Source organism: Jaculus jaculus, chromosome 13 (assembly GCF_020740685.1).
Source record: "Jaculus jaculus isolate mJacJac1 chromosome 13, mJacJac1.mat.Y.cur, whole genome shotgun sequence".
In the NCBI taxonomy this organism is placed as follows: domain Eukaryota; kingdom Metazoa; phylum Chordata; class Mammalia; order Rodentia; family Dipodidae; genus Jaculus; species Jaculus jaculus.
This window is the reverse complement of record NC_059114.1, coordinates 44549225-44566563: the sequence shown is the minus strand read 5'-3', so window position 1 is coordinate 44566563 and position 17339 is coordinate 44549225. Positions and strand designations below refer to the sequence as shown.

Genomic DNA, 17339 nt, shown 5'->3' with positions numbered 1-17339 from the left:
CAGAATAGAGGACCCAGATGTAAGCCCAAGTAGCTATAGCCACCTGATATTCGATAAAAATGCCAAAAATACTCATTGGAGAAGAGACAACCTCTTCAGCAAATGGTGTTTTGAAAACTGTATAAATATCTGCAGAAGGATGAAAATAGATTCTTCTCTCTCGCCATGCACAAGAATTAAGTCCAAATGGATTAAAGACCTTAACATCAGACCGGAAACTTTGAAACTGCTAGAGGAAAAAGTAGGGGAAACCCTTCAACATATTGGTCTTGGCAAAGACTTTCTGAATACAACCCCAATTGCTCAGGCAAAAAAACCACAGATTAACCACTGGGATCTAATGAAATTACAAAGATTTTGCACTGCAAAGGACACAATGAAAAAAGCAAAGAGGCAACCTACAGAATGGGAAAAAATCTTTGCCAGCTACATATCTGATAGAGGATTAATATCTAGGATATACAAAGAACTCAAAAAATTAACTAATAAGGAATCAAACAAGCCAATCAAAAAATGGGCTAAGGAGCTAAATAGAGAGTTCTCAAAGGAAGAAATACGAATGGCATATAAGCACCTAAGAAAATGTTCTACGTCACTAGTCATCAGGGAAATGCAGATTAAAACTACATTGAGATTCCATCTCACTCCTGTCAGATTGGCCACCATCATGAAAACAAATGATCATAAATGTTGGCGGGGATGTGGAAAAAAAGGAACCCTTCTGCACTGCTGGTGGGAATGCAATCTGGTCCAGCCATTGTGGAAAACAGTGTGGAGGTTCCTAAAGCAGCTAGAGATTGATCTACCATATGACCCAGCTATAGCACTCCTAGGCATATATCCAAAGGACTCATCTCATTTCCTTAGAAGTACATGCTCAACCATGTTTATTGCTGCTCAATTTATAATAGCTGGGAAATGGAACCAGCCTAGATGTCCCTCAACAGATGAGTGGATAATGAAGATGTGGTACATTTATACAATGGAGTTCTACTCAGCGGTAAAGAAAAATGAAGTTATGAAATTTGCAGAAAAATGGATGGACCTGGAAAGTATTATACTAAGTCAGGTAACCCAGGCCCAGAAAGCCAAGCACCACATGTTCTCTCTCATATGGGGATCCTAGCTACAGATGACTGGGCTTCTGCGTGAGAATGAAAATACTTAGTAGCAGAGGCCAGTAAGTTGAAAAGGAGACATAAAGGGTGGAGAAAGGAAGGGAGGAGGATACTTAATAGGTTGATATTGTATATATGTAATTACAATGTTTGTAATGGGGAGGTAATATGATTGAGAATGGAATTTCAAACGGGAAAGTGTGGGGGTGGGGAGGGAGGGAATTACCATGGGATATATTTTATAATCATGGAAAATGTTAATAAAAATTAAAAAAAAAAGAAATTGAGGAAAAAGATAACTAATATACAAGAGTTAGAGAGGAGAGAGATAGAGGGGAGAGGGGGAGAGGGAGGGAGGGAAGATGTAGGAGATTTAGGTCAGTCTTGATCCTACCCTCTCCAGTCTCTTGAGGTTCAGGTGTTTCCTGTAAGGGTCTAGTGAAGGTTCAGCCATTTGGTCTGTCTTTTAGGAAGTAGAATTTTATGGTACCATTGCCGTTTGGGTCCAGATTACTGTTTTCCACCCTTTGATTCCCTCCCCGCCCTCCCATCCATCTTATTGTCTAGTCCATGAGGTGCTTGCTGGGTATGTAAGGCATCTTGGGCAGATTCAGGTTAGGTGTTGCAGATGAGTGAGACTATGTGTCGATTTTTTTTCTGTGATTGGGTAAGTTCGCTGAGAATGATCTGTTCCAGGTTCAACCATTTTCCCTCAAATTTCTTTATGTCATTTTTTCTTGCTGCTGTATAGAATTCCATTGTGTAGATATACCACATCTTTGTTATCCATTCTTCTAATGATGGACATCTGGGTTGATTCCAGCTTTTAGCTATTATGAATTGAGCTGCTACAAACATGGTTGAGCAAATCTCTCTGGCTTTTGGTTTGAAGGTTTTAGGGTAGATGCCCAGTAATGGTATAACTGGGTCTGTTGGTATTTCTATAGTCAGCTTTTCAGGAGTCTCCATATTGCTTTCCAAAGTGGTTGTACCATCCTGCATTCCCACCAACAGTGAATGAGTGTCCCTGCTTCTCCACATCCTCGCCACCATTTATTTTCATTTGGCCTTTTGATGTTGGCTATCCTTATTGGGGTAAGGTGGAATCTCATAGTTGTTTTAATTTGCATTTCTCTGATGATTAGGGATGATGAACATTTTCTTAGGTGTGTGTTTGCCATTTGTATCTCTTCCTCTGTGAATTGCCTGTTTAACTCTGTGCCCCATTTTGCGAGTGGAGTATTTGTCTTCTTATTGTTTAGACTTTTGAGTTCTTTGTAAATTCTAGAGATAAGGCCTCTATCAGTTGGATAACCTGCAAATATTTTCTCCCATTCTGTGGGTATTCTATTGGCTTTGCTTATTATATGCTTGTCTGTAAAGAAACTCTTCAGCTTCATATGATCCCAATGGTTGAGTGACTGTTTAAGAACTTGAGCCACTGGGGTTTTATTCAGGAAGTCTTTTTCCATTCCTATATCATGGAAAGTACTTCCTAAATTTTCTTCCAGTAGTTTTCGAGTTTCTGGTCTTATGTTGAGGTCTTTGATCCATTTGGATTTGAGTGTTGTGCATGGTGAAATGTGTGGATCAAGTTTTAGTTTCCTGCATGTGGTTATCCAGTTTGTCCAGAACCATTTGTTGAAGATGCTATCTTTTTTCCAGTCTATATTGTTTGGGTCTTTGACGAATATCAAGTAGCTATAGTTGCTTGGCCCAAAATCCAGGTCCTCAAATCTATTCCATTGGTCTATACTCCTGTTTTATGCCAGTACCATGCTGTTTTTATTACTATGGCTTTGTACTACAGCTTTATATCAGGTATGGTGATGCCACCAGAGGTATTTCTTTTGCTGAGGATATGTTTGGATATGCGAGGCCTTCTGCCTTTCCATATGAAATTTGAGATCATTTTTTCTATCTCTGTGAAGAACACTGTAGGGATTTTAATTGGAATTGCGTTAAATCTATATATTGCCTTTGGTAGGATTGTCATCTTCACAATGTTAATTCTGCCTATCCAGGAGCATGGGAGGTCTTTCCATCTTTTCAAGTCCTCCTCAATTTCTTTTTTGAGAGTTTTTATATTTTCGTTGTATAGATCTTTTACTTCCTTGGTTAACGTTATTCCAAGGTATTTTATTTTTTTTGTTGCTATTGAAAATGGGCTGTGTCCTTTATTTCTTTTTCTGTGTCTTTGTCATTTGCATACAGAAATGCTACCAATTTTTGTGCATTGATTTTGTATCCTGCTACTTTGCTATAGGAGTTAATCACCTTCAGGAGTTTTGGGATGGAGTCTCTCGGGTCTCTTACATATACAATCATGTCATCGGCGAATAGAGCTAACTTAACTTCTTCCTTTCCAAATTGTATCCCTTTTATTTCCTTCTCCTGCCTTATTGCTTGGGCTAGGACTTCCAGAACTATATTGAAAAGCAGAGGTGAGAGAGGACATCCCTGTCTTGTTCCTGATCTCAATGGGAATTCCTCCAGTCTCTCTCCATTAAGTATTATTTGGGCCTTTGTAGCTTTGTATATTGCCTTTATTATGGTAAGATGTGAACCGGCCATGCCAATTCTCTCCAATGTTTTGATCATGAAGTGATGTTGTATCTTGTCAAAGGCCTTTTCTGCATCTATCAAAATGATCATGTGATTTTTATGTTTAAGCTTGTTTATGTGGTGTATTACATTGACAGATTTTCGTATGTTGAACCACCCTTGTGTTCCTGGGATAAATCCCACTTGGTCAAGGTGGATAATGCTTTTGATATGTTGTTGGATTCGGTTTGCGAGTATTTTGTTGAGGATCTTTGCATCTATGTTCATTAGGGAAATAGGCCGATAGTTTTCTTTTCTTGTGGCATCTCTGCCTGGTTTTGGGATTAGGGTGATACTAGCTTCATAGAAGGAGTTGGGTAGCTTTCCCTGTTCTTCAATTGTGTGGCACAGTTTTAGGAAGATTGGTTTGAGTTCTTCCATGAAGGTTTGATAAATTTCGGCTGGGAATCCATCTGGTCCTGTACTCTTCTTTTTTGGGAGGTTTTTTATTACTTTTTCAATCTCCATGAGCGTGATGGGTTCATTGAGGTAGTTGATCTGCTCTGAGTTTAGCTTTGGTAGATGATATGCATCCAGGAATTTATCCATCTCCTCCACATTTTCCAGTTTTGTGGAGTAGAGGTTTTTGAAATAAGTCCTGATGATTCTGCCAATTTCACTGATGTCCGTTGTGATCTCTCCTTTTTCATTTTGAATTTTGTTAATTTGGAGTCTCTCCTTTTTTTGCTTGATCAAATTGGCCAGAGGTTTGTCAATCTTGTTTATTTTTTCAAAGAACCAGCTCTTTGTTTTGTCAATTGCCTTAATTGTTTCCTTGGTTTCCAATTCATTAATTTCTGCTCTGATTTTAATTATTTCTTTCCTTCTGGAGCTCTTTGGGTTGGATTTTTCTTGTTTTTCCAATGCCTTTAGGTGGATGGTTAGGCTATTGATTTGGGATCTTTCTGTCTTTTTTATGAAGGCATTGAGTGCTATGAATTTTCCCCTGAGAACTGCCTTTATTGTGTCCCATAAGTTTTGGTATGATGTGTTCTCATTGTCATTAAATTCCAGGAATTTTGCAATTTCATTTTTTATTTCATCCACTATCCATTTATTGTTTAAGAGTGCGCTATTCAGTTTCCAGTTGCCATTGTGGTTCTTGTTGGTTATTTTGTTGTTGATTTCTAGGAATATAGCATTATGATCTGATATCATGCAGGGAATTATGTCGATTTTCCTAAATATGTGGAGGCTATCTTTGTGACCCAGTATATGGTCTATTTTAGAGAATGTTCCATAGGCTGCTGAGAAGAATGTGTAGTCTGTGGATTTGGGATGGAAAGTTCTGTAGATGTCTGTTAGGTCTAAGTGCTCTATGGTTTTGTTGAGCTCTCTTACTTCCCTGTTGAGCTTCCGTTTGGATGATCTGTCTATTACTGATAATGGTGTGTTAAAGTCCCCAGCTATGATGGTGTTGGTGGTTATTTCTGTTTTATTGTCAAGTAGGTTTTGTTTTATGAACTGTGGTGCCCCTGTGTTTGGTCCATACAGATTTATGATTGTAATATCCTCTTGATGGATTGTTCCCTTTATAAGTAGGAAGTAACCTTCTTTGTCTTTTTTGATTGTTTTTGGTTTGAAGTCAACTTTATCTGATATTAATATAGCTACACCTGCTTGTTTCTTATTCCCAGTTGCTTGGAATATTGTTTTCCACCCTTTCACCCTGAGGAGGTTTCTGTCTTTAGTGGTAAGGTGGGTTTCTTGAAGGCAGCAGATTGAGGGTCTAATTTTTGATCCACCCTGTTAGCCTGTGTCTCTTGATGGGTGAATTAAGGCCATTAATGTTTAGGGTGATGACTGTGAGATTTGATTTGATCCCTGTCATGTTGTGGTGGTAGAGGTGTGTTGGCATTTCCATGGAATTTAATTTTTTTTTTTCTATCTACTCTGGGTTTGGTTGCTGTGATCTGCTTCTTGTAGGCATTTGTGTTTGGTTATTTGTTTCTTCTCTGTGGAGAATTTCCTGGAGTACTTTCTGTAGGTTTGGTTTTGTGTTCATATAATTGTAAAGCTGAGTTTTGTCATGGAAAGTTTTCCTTTCACCATCTATTATAAGGGAGACTTTTGCCAGGTATAGTAGTTTGGGTTGGAAGCCATAGTTTCTTAGAGTTTGAAGAGTTTCATTCCAGGCCCTTCTAGCTTTCAGGGTTTCCATTGAGAAGTCTGAAGTAATTCTGATGGGGTTTCCTTTGAAAGTGGTGTGCTGTTTTTCCCTAGCTGCTTTTAGGATTTTTTCCTTGGTGTCAATGTTTAGAGTCCTAATGATAATATGTCTTGGGGAGTTTCTCCTTTGGTCTAGTCAGTTAGGAGTTCTGTTTGCTTCTTGAATCTTGATGGGCCTTTCTTTTAAGAGACGGGGGAAGTTTTCTTCAATTATTGTGTTAAATAAGTTCTCCATGCCTTTGGTCTGAAATTCTTCTCCTTCTGGTATTCCAATGATTCTGATATTAGGACGTTTAAGTGTATCTCACAATTCTCTCATGTTCTGTTCACAGGAACTTTTGAACTTACTGAAATTTTTGGACTCTCGAACTGTTTCTTCCATCCTGTCTTCCAGATCAGAATTTCTTTTTTTTTTTTTTTAATTTTTATTTATTTGAGAGCAACAGACACAGAGAGAAAGACAGATAGAGGGAGAGAGAGAGAATGGGCACGCCAGGGCTTCCAGACTCTGCAAACAAACTCCAGATGCGTGCGCCCCCTTGTGCATCTGGCTAACATGGGACCTGGGGAACCGAGCCTCGAACCAGGGTCCTTAGGCTTCACAGGCAAGTGCTTAACTGCTAAGCCATCTCTCCAGCCCCCAGATCAGAATTTCTATCTTCCACTTCACTGACTCTATTCTTGAGAGCCTCTAGTGAGTTTTGGACTTGTTCAATTAAGTTTGCATTTTATACTACTTTCCTATGTATCATTTCCATCGCTTTGTCCGGCTCCCTTTTTGTCTCATTTTCTGATTTTCTTGATGATTCTTGGAAATCATCCTTGCATTTCTTTATGTTTTCATTTAGTGTGGCCAGCTGATTTTTAAGGTCCTCTTTTTTTTCACTCTCCCTCAACTCTCTTAGCTCTCTTTGAATTCCTTCCAGTGTCTTATCATATTGCTCTAGCTTAGTGATGGTAGCATCCATACAATTATCTATCCTTTGTAGCTTTCCTGTCAGTTCTAGCAGTAGTTTGGTCAGGGTTGCATTGTTCATTGCTTCCACTTGATGTTCTGATCCTAAACACTCTTCTATGCTTTGGTTAGTTGTGATCCTTGTTGGACTGGGTGATCTGTCTGGATTTTCTTCCATTTTATTTTTCGTGTTATTTCTTTTGCGCTGTGGTCTACCCATGTCAGTGTATGGGAAGGTAGGTGGGTGGAGCAGCCTGGGATCTAGCTTAGTGCGAGTCCAAGGCAGCCTGGGGCAGTTGCAAGCAGCCTGGGTTTTTGCTCACTCTTGCCAAAGCCGCCTATCTATAGCCTGACAGAAGCACCAAAGTTGCCTGAATTCTCACCCAGTAATACACCTAAGCTGCAAGCCTTTGAGCTTGAAAGGGGACTGAGGTAGCAAGCCCTGAAAGTGCCCAGACTCTGGCTGGGTACACTGGGGTCTGTAAACAGTCTGTGCTCTCCCGCCTCTGGGGAGTGGGAGATGGGTGGCGATGTACAGGTAGGGGATGGAACCTGCGCTGGCACTAGTGACTCAGTGTGGACTTGTGTGGCTCTTTCTGTGGGAGCCCGCTGCACGTGCAATTGTAGTGCAGAGGCAGATGATGTGGGTATGGAATCAGGACACAGCAGAGGCTGACCGGTGGCAAGTGATGTGAGCACAGCAGCAGGGGATCTGGCAGCCACCTATTCACGGCAGGAGTGGCCCCCACAGGCCTGCAAACCGAGCACCCCGTGGCTGATCTACTTGCAGAATCAGAGAACAAGGGTGAAGTAGGAGGTCTCAGCTTCAGTGCAGCAGGCTGGCAAGCATGACTGGTGGGTGCCCAATCAGAGCACAGCCATGCCGGACATGCGGAGGGTGCGTGTGCGGGTGGGGGGGGGGCGCAGGGTGCCATGGGGTGTATGGAGCGAGTGGGGCACACGGCAGCGGGGGCGCAGGGTGCGCCGGGGCACCGGGCAATCAGGGTGGGGCGTGAAGGAGGCGGCAGGGCTCAGGGGGCGCGGGGTGGGGTGCCCTGGAGGGGTGGGGGTCATGGGGTGCTCTGGTCAGTTGGGGGGGCGAGGGGCGCGCTGTGGGCGCAGGGGGGGCGTGCATGGGGGGGTGTGCGGGGAGCGGGGTGTGCAGGGCACCTGGGAGGCACGGAGCGGGGGGGGGGGCACGGGGTGTGCAGGGGGGTGCGGGGGAGAGTGCAAGAGGCGCGGGGCGCATGGGTGGCGCGGGGGGAGGGGGCGCAGGGCACACCGGGGTGCAGGACACCACGGGACTCCGTGGGGTGCTCTGGAAGAGGGGGGGGGGACGGGGGCACAGGGTGGGTGTCACAGGGGTCGACCGGGGGGCACAGGGCGTGGAGGGGGGCAGAGCACACTGAGGCACGCGGGGGGGGAGGGGGGGCCGCTGGGGGGGGCGCGAGGCGTGTGGGGGGCGGGCGGGGGGGGGGGGCGCAGGGCAAGCCTGGGCACGCAGGGGCGTGCTCGGGACACGCGGGGGCAGGCGGGCTTCGTGCGGCAGGGGGACGAGGGGCGTGAGAGTTGGGGGTGACGGGAGGCGCCACGGGGCGCACGGGGCTCAGGTCGCGCTGGATGCACCAGGGCACGTGGGGGTGGGGGCGCGGGGCGTGGGGGGTGTGTGGCATGCAGGGGGGGGGCGGCTAGGAGTGTGGGGCGCAAGGGGGGGAGGGCGGGGCGTGCGGGTGGGCACGGGGGCGTGAGACGCTATGGGATGCTGAGGGGTGCTCTGGACTCGCGGGGGGGGGGGTGGATCGCGTGGGGGAGGGGGTCATGGGGGTCGCCGGTCGCGGGGGGCGCGGAGCATGCTGAGGTAAGATGGGGCGCGGGACACCGCAGGCTCTCTGGATGCGCTGGAGGGGGGGGACGGGGCGCACAGGGGGGGCGGGGCGCGCGGGTTCGCCTGGGTGCTCGGGTGCACCTACCGCGTGCATAGGGAGCGTGGGGCGGGCGGGGGGGGGGGCGGGGGGCCGTGGTTCGCTAGGGCCACGCCTGCAGCTTGTGGATAGGGAGCTTGAGGCGCGCTGGGGGGGAAGGGGCGGGGGGTGCTGGGCTTGGGGTGCGGGGGGTTGTGGGGCCCCGGGGTGTGTGCTTCCCTCTTTTACCCCAATCTGTGCCCTCCCTCTTGCAAAAATTTCCTAATTTCCCTTTTATTCCTTGTCTGTAGTGCAGTTAGGCGGTTGCCATCTTGACCTTGGAAAATGCTTTTGATGTGTCACTGGTGTCATGGAATTTTGTTTGCAAGGATTTTGTGCAGGATCTTTGTATCTAAGTTTACTAGGGATATAGGCCTATAATTTTCTTTTCTTGTTGCATCTCTGTTATTTATTTGTTTGTTTATTTATTTGTTTATTTATTTTTTGGTTTTTCAAGGTAGGGTCTCACTCCCGCCCAGGATTAACCTGGAATTCACTATGTAGTCTCAGGGTGGCCTTGAACTCATGGCAATCCTCCTACCTCTCCCTCCCTAGTGTTGGGATTAAAGGTGTGCACCACCATACCCAGCTTTCTGGTTTTTTTATTAGGGTGAGGCCACCTTCATAAAAGGAGTTCAGGGAGAATTCCCTAATCTCCAATTATGTGGAAAATTATGTGGAATAGTTTGAGAAAAATTGATTTCAGTTCTTCTATGAAGGTTTGGTAGAGTGCAGCTGAGAAGCATGGACTTTTCTTTAGGGGGATGGTTTTTTTAAACTTTTCAATCTCCATGGATGTGATAGGTTTGCTTAGGAGATTAATTTGCTCTGGAGTTCAGTTTGGGTTGGTGGTATGTGCCTAGGAATTCAACCATTTCTTCTAGATTATTTAATTTTGTGGAGTAGATGTTTTTGAAGAATGTCCTGATGATTCTTCCAATTTTATTGATGTCTGTAGTGATCTTTCCTTTTTCATTTTTGATTTTGTTAATTTCATACCCCCCTCTCTTTCTCTCTCTGCTTGATCAGTTTGGCCAGGGGTTTGTCAATCTTGTTTATTTTTTCAAAGAACCAGCTCTTTATTTCATTGATGTTTTAAAAATTGTTTTCTTAGTTTCCAATTCATAAATTTCTGCTCTAATCTTGATTATTTCTTTCCATCTGGAACTGTTTGGGTTGGATTTTTCTCGTTTTTCCAGCACCTTTAGGTGGACAGTCAGGTTATTGATTTGTGATCTCTCTGTCTTTGTAGTGAAGGCATGTGGTGCTATGAATTTTTCCATTAGGACTGCCTTCATTGTGGCCCATAAATTTTGGTAGGTTGTGTTTTCATTATCATTTAAATCTAGGAATTTTTAAATTTCTTTTTTGATTCCTATTACACAGTCATTGTTCAAAAGCGTGTTGTTTAGTCTTCAGCAGTTGGTGGAGTTCTGGATGTGTCTCTTGTTGTTAATTCCTAGTTTTAAATCATTGTGATCTGACACGATGTAGGAAGTTACTTCAGTTTTCCTGACTTTATGAAAACATACTTTATGGACTAATATATGCTCAGTTTTGGAGAAGGTTCTGTGTATTGTAGAGTTTAGATGGAAAGTTCTGTAGTTATCTGTTAGGTCTAGTTGATCTATGATGTTGTTGAGCTCTATTATTTCCTTGTTGATGTTCTGCTTGAATTATCTGTCTATTGATAGTGGAGTATTGAAATCTCCAACTATGTTGGTGTTGGTGTTTATTTTTGTTTTGTTGTCAAGTATATTTTGTTTTATAAACTGTGGTGCACCCGTGTTTGTTTCATATATATTTATGATTGTGGTGTACTCATGTTGGATCATTCTCTTGATGATTAAGAAGTGGTCTTCTTTGTCCTTTTTGGTTTAAAGTCTATTTTGTCAGATATTAATATAGCAACACCCACTTGTTTTTTATGTCCATTTGCTTGGAATATCATTTTCCAATCTTTTACCTGGAGGAGGTGTCTATCTTTAGTGGTAAGGTGGGTTTCTTGAAGACAGCAAATAGAAGCGTCCAGTTTTTTGATCTTTCTTGATAACCTGTGTATTTTGATGGGTGATTTAAGACTATTAATATTTAAGAGTATTAATATGAGATTTGAATTAATCCCTGCCATGATGAGGTGTTTTATGGGGTTGTGTGATTACTTGTGTTATGTACTGTTTTGAGCCCAATTTATTTTCGTTATTGTTGTCTTCTTTTTGTTGGGTCTTGTGATTGGCTGATTGTTCTGTGTGGAGTATTCCCTCAAGTATTCTTTGTAGGTTTGGTTTTGTGTTCATATAATCATAGAGTTGACTTTTTTCATGGCAAGTTTTTCTTTCACCATCTGTTATGAGGGATACTCTTGCTGGGTAAAATAGCTTAGGTTGTAAGCCACAGTTTTTCAGACTTTGAAATGCTCTATTCCAGGCCCTCCTGGCTTTCAGGGATTCCATTGAGAAATCTCATGTTATTCTAATGATATTGCCTTTGTATGTTATAAATTGCTTCTCTCTTGCTGCTTTTAACACTCTCTCTTTGTTTTCATTGTTAAGAATTTTAACTATGATATGTCTTGGAGAGTTTCTTCTTTGGTCCTGCCTGTTTGGTGTTCTGGGGGCTTCTTGCATCTGGATGGATCTCTCTTTTGCAATATGTGGAAAATTTTCTTCAATAATTTTGTTGAGTATGTTTTCCATGCCTCTGGTCTGCATTTTCTCTCCTTCTGGTATACCTGTGATCTGGATGTTTGGTCATTTTAGAGTGTCCCACAGGTCCCTTGTATTCTGTTCACTTGATTTTTTTGAACTTAGCAAAGTGTTTGGCCTACTGATCAATTTCTTCTGTCTTATCTTCTAGGTCAGAGGTTCTGTCTTCCACATGAGTAGCTCTGTTGGTGAGTGGTTCTAGAGAGGTTTTTTATAAATTCTGTTTGATTTTTGTTTCCTGATGTGTTATTTTGTATCATGTCCACCTCTTTTTTGAGGTATGATTACAGTTCAAATTCTGATTGTCTTGATGCTTTCAGCAGTTCATTCTTGCATTTAATCAAGTTCTCATTAAACTTAACCAACTGGTTGTGGAGGTTTTCCATTTTTTGACTTACCTTCATTTTATTCGTATCTCTTTGGAGTGTTTCAACATTTTCTTCAATCAAGTTAAGCCTACTGTCAAATGCTGAATACTCTAGGAGATGATTCTGTTTGTTTTTTTTTTTTTTTTAATGTGATTGTTGGTTTTTCGATAGTTTGCTTCAAGTTCAGCAATTTTTTATCAGGGTCTCGTTGGTTGTTGTGTTTTCATTTTGGGAATGAATTTCTGTTGATTTCTTTATGATTTCTTTGGAGGCTTCCATAGTAGGACTAGGCATCCTTGTTGGAGATCTCTGAGTTTTCTGACTTTTGTTGGCTTTTTTTTTGTGTTGCTGTCTATCCATTTTAGGAAGACTCTTTATTTTATCAAGGAGGGAGCAAGTTTTTGTCCTTTGGCCCATTTACCCTCTGACTCAGGTGAACAGGGATGTTGGTACTTGGTGTCCAGTCAAGATACCAGAGCAAACGGCCTGATTCCACAGCTCACACAGGGACCAAGCCTCCCTGAGCAGAGCACAATAAGACCTACCAAGACCAGGGGACTAGAAGCAGTAAGGTAACAGGGATTTGACCTACTTCATGCTGTGCTCTCCAGGACACAGACCAGTGCAAGCAACCCAGGCGGGAGGTGTGAGGAGCCCAGATACAGAGGTCTGGACTACTCACTCCAAATCATGGCACCTTTCCAAACATTGTCAGTGTAAGGAACTCTGAACAGGGAGGCGGGAGGAGCCCACCATGCCTGCCCACACACTGATGATGCCTCTTTTCAAATTTCTATCAAAAAATGCCACTTATATTAAAATGATGATCATCATTTTATTTTTATCCTTAACAATAATGGAACTAGATTTTTGTGCATTTTCTTGAATGTTTACCAACTGGTTTATAGGCATACACAATATTACTGTTGAGTATTCCTGGTTATTTTCCATAGCCTCCTTCAGAAAGTATTTTTTTCCTTTTTTCCTTTGGGATGATTTGCGTCTTCAATCATTCTCACTCCAAACACATGGCTCTAGTTGGAGTTGTGATATTTTTAAATTATCCATCAACAGCTCAGTCCACTGTGATGTACCTTTGACCAATACACAGGTCAAAATTTTTCATTAGGAAGTATACCTTTTACTTCATTTTCTTTATTATCTGCTTCACGTTTGTAGAAAATAGTTATCTGAGTTTAAAATGATTTCTAATAAAAGTGGCCATTTCTTTTCAACATCATTTTTTACTTGACACAGTGAATTCGTGAAGGAAAGAATACCCCAAGATAGCATATCCCATAGTGTAACAAAAATCATAGTTTTATTTTATTTCATGAGTTACAGCCACTTTGCAATTTGGGAGCAGAAACTGGATTTTTAAGTCATATTTTACTCATAAAATGGAACAAATTAGTAATTTTGTAATAGCTGAAAACTCCAAGAACAGGAAGTTTTGTACTCCACTCATGCTGTTATCTTCAAAGCTAGATGAGTGTGTGGACAGGAAATGTTAAATAAGTGATTTTTCTCAGCAGATTTGTGGGTGCTGAATTTATATCATTATGAGGACGATGAACACATGAAGTTTTTCTATAACAATTGCCATTAATTATATCAAGACACCAAATGGGGATTAAAGAAAAAGGAAGATAATATAAAATTCTTTGACCTAAAATATAGGCAATGCATTTTAGCATTTACAATGTACTTTCAAATGAAAATTATCTGAAGTTGTAAAGTACAACGCTTGGTGGCGCTGCAGGCTAAGAAAGTGAAAAACTGCAGCTTCCGTGAGTAAAAGAATTGTTTCTGGCAACTTAACAAAGGAAGTGAGTTACATTCGGTGAGGCAGATACACCCGTGTCCAGAGACGTTGTAAGAGAAAACGAGACCCTCAAGATCACTATGCCAACATTCCTGAGTTGGTTACAGAGAAATTCTTTTGTGAGTAATTGCTGTACATTTTGGACCCAAGGAAGGATGGAGACACCGCTCCCCAAGGCACCACAGAAAAGGCAAGTGACCGCCATTATTTTCCTATTACTGCTGTGGGAGGTGGGCAGTGCGCCCTTGAAGTATTCTGTTCTAGAGGAGAGAGAGAGCGGCTTTTTTGTGGGCAACCTAGCAAACGATTTGGGGCTGAGCTTAGGAGATCTAGTTCTAAGGGGTGTCCAGATTCTTTCCAAAGGGAACAAACAGCTTTTTCAGCTGGACCAGAAGAATGGAAATTTGCTGCTAAAAGAAAGATTGGATCGGGAGGAGTTGTGCGGGGACATCGACCCGTGCATACTGCAATTCCAGGTGTTACTGAAAAACCCAGTGCAGTTTATTCAAGGTGAACTCCAAATTCAAGATATAAATGACCATACGCCAAAATTCTTAGAAAATGAAATCCACCTTAAGGTCTTGGAAAGCAGCCATCCTGGGACACTCTTTCCATTGAAAATAGCGCAAGATTTGGACATAGGAAGCAACACAGTTCAGAACTATGCCATCAGTAGCAACTCTCATTTCCACCTTCTCACCCGCAATCACAGCGACGGCAGGAGATACCCAGCGCTGGTGCTGGACAAAGCGCTGGACCGGGAAGAGCAGCCTGAACTCATATTAACACTCTTGGCACTTGATGGTGGGTCACCGCGCAAGACTGGGACTTCCCAGGTTCTCATTGTGGTCATGGACATCAATGACAATGCCCCAGAATTTGCTCAGAGCCTCTACCGGGTGCAGGTTCCAGAGAACAGCCCTGTGGGTTTCCTTGTCATCACGGTGTCTGCTAGAGATTTAGATGCCGGGATACACGGGGAGCTCTCCTACTCAATTTTTCAATCCTCAAATCAAGTCATTCGGACCTTTGAAATCAATACACACACAGGCGAAATTAGATTAATAAAACGACTGGATTTTGAGGAAATTCAATCCTACCGTATGGAAATTGAGGCAGCAGATGGCGGCGGTCTTACAGGAAAATGCACGGTATCCATAGAAGTGTTGGATATAAACGACAACGCCCCTGAACTGACCATGTCATTGCTTATCAGTGACATTCCAGAAAACTCCCCAGAGACTGTGGTCGCTATTTTTGGAATTTCAGATCCAGACTCGGGAAACAATGGGAACGTGATGTGCTCCATTCAAGACCATTTACCCTTCCTTCTGAAACCCACTCTAGAAAATTTCTACACTTTGGTCACAGAAGGAGCACTGGACAGAGAGAGCAGAGACGAGTACAACATCACCATCACCGTCTCAGACATGGGCACACCCAGGCTACAAACGGAGCACAACATAACAGTGCAGGTGTCCGACGTGAACGACAACGCCCCAGCCTTCAGCCAAACCTCCTACACCCTGTTGGTCCCAGAGAACAACAGCCCCGGCCTGCACATAGGCACAGTGAGCGCCACAGACACAGACTCAGGCACCAATGCCCAGATCACCTACTCGCTGCTGCCGCCCCAGGAAGGCGACCAAGACCCGCAGCTGGCCCTCGCCTCGCTGCTGTCCATCCACGCGGACAGCGGGCAGCTGTTCGCCCTGCGCGCGCTGGACTACGAGGCGCTGCGGGCCTTCGAGTTCCGCGTGGGCGCCGCCGACCGAGGCTCGCCCGCGCTCAGCAGCCAGGCGCTGGTGCGCGTGCTGGTGCTGGACGCCAACGACCACGCGCCCTTCGTGCTCTACCCGCCGCACAACGCGTCGACGCCCTGCACCGAGCTGCTGCCCAGGGCGGCCGAGCCCGGCTACCTGCTCACCAAGGTGGTGGCGGTGGACGGCGACTCGGGCCGCAACGCCTGGCTGTCCTTCCAGCTGCTGCAGGCCAGCGAGCCCGGGCTGTTCAGCGTGTGGGCGCACAATGGCGAGGTGCGCACCGCCAGGCTGCTGAGCGAGCGCGACGCGCCCAGGCACAGGCTGCTCGTGCTGGTCCAGGACAATGGCGAGCCGCCGCTGTCGGCCAGCGTCACGCTGCACGTGCTGCTGGTGGACGGCTTCTCGCAGCCCTACCTGCCCGTGGCCGAGGGCGCGCGCGACCCGGCGCCGCCCGACGCGCTCACTGTCTACCTGGTCATCGCCCTGGCGTCCGTGTCTTCGCTCTTCCTCTTCTCTGTGCTCGTGTTGGTGGCGGTCAGGCTGTGCAGGAGGAGCGGGGCATCCTCGCTGGGCGGCTGCTCTCTGCCTGAGGGCCACTTTCCTGGACACCTGGTGGACGTCAGCGGGGCGGGGACGCTGTCTCATAGCTACCAGTATGAGGTGTGTCTCACTGGAGGTACTGGGACAAATGAGTTCAAATTCCTGAAGCCCGTCATCCCTAATCTTCAAATACATGACAGTGGTGAAAATGTGCAGGAAAAGAACTTTCGGAATAGCCTCGGGTTCAATATTCAATGATATAATAAATCGCAGGTGATGTTTCTTCTTTGGATTTGAGAGTTGCTGAGGCTGCGTTTTCATTTCTCATGCTCTTCTCAGTCTGTTTAAGAGTCTTTACCAGCCACTGTGATGATGTGAAAATAAGTCTACTTCCTGTTTTGTTTCATCAGTGTTATCAAAACGGAGTTAGTGCTGTTTTGTAGTTATGGTGATGTTATTATGCACGGCAATATTCACAATCATTTGCAGATGGTAACTAAAGTATTTACAGCAAATATATTGATGCTAGAGATAGGGCTCAGTGGTGGTGTACAGGTTTGCAAAAGGCCCTGGGTGGACCGACAGCACCACAGGAGGAAAAGAGGGAGGGGGGCAGAAGATAGGATATGGGAGTTAGGAAAGATGGGAAAGAGAAGCAAGCATCAGCATATGGGTAAGTTACTTTCATAGGCCTTCAAAACAAACTAAAAATGTTTAATGCTGAATCCTAATATAAAGTATATTGGGTTAATTGTACTATTCTATGTAAAAACAATAATAAAAAGTAAAATCATGCTAAGCCCATATACTTCACAACTTCTTGCGTCAGAGTCCCTACAGGAAAACAAAAGAAAATTCCACCTTTGGAGCTAATTTCATGTTTAATTAGAAATCCACCTTTAATCACATCGATGAATTATAGTAATCATGGATGTATCTCTAAATTCTCAACCCTTTAGTTCACAAAAGAGATTAGGTATTAGCACATAACTGTCATATTTATATAGCCACTTATTGCTATTACACGTTCTAAAACATTCCCCACCATTTTTTAGCTATCTTACATAGTGTGGTTTCCCACGGTAGTTTCCTGGTATGTTGTTATGATCAAAGGAATTGTGATCCAAACTTTCTGATTATTATGGCTATGGTAAATTATTTAATGGCATCACAAATAATGGCTCCATTTAAAAATATTCAGTTGTGCAATTACTTTAGTAATTTTGTAAGTCTTGGATTTTATGGTGTTGTTCCAAAAACTATTTTCTTTCTTCAAATGAACTATTGTTTAATCTAAATGCTTCTAAATTGCTAAATGGAGTGTTTTCTTT

General features: G+C 43.7%; 1 protein-coding gene across 1 annotated transcript; it reads left to right on the top strand.

Moving 5' to 3' along the window:
• The first annotated feature begins 13711 nt into the window (after positions 1-13711).
• LOC101598014 (protocadherin beta-14-like) lies at positions 13712-17081 on the top strand. Its single transcript, XM_045132967.1, has one exon. The coding sequence runs from the start codon at positions 13786-13788 to the stop codon at positions 16264-16266; it is 2481 nt and encodes an 826-aa protein (XP_044988902.1). The 5' UTR covers positions 13712-13785; the 3' UTR covers positions 16267-17081.
• Positions 17082-17339: the final 258 nt, after the last annotated feature.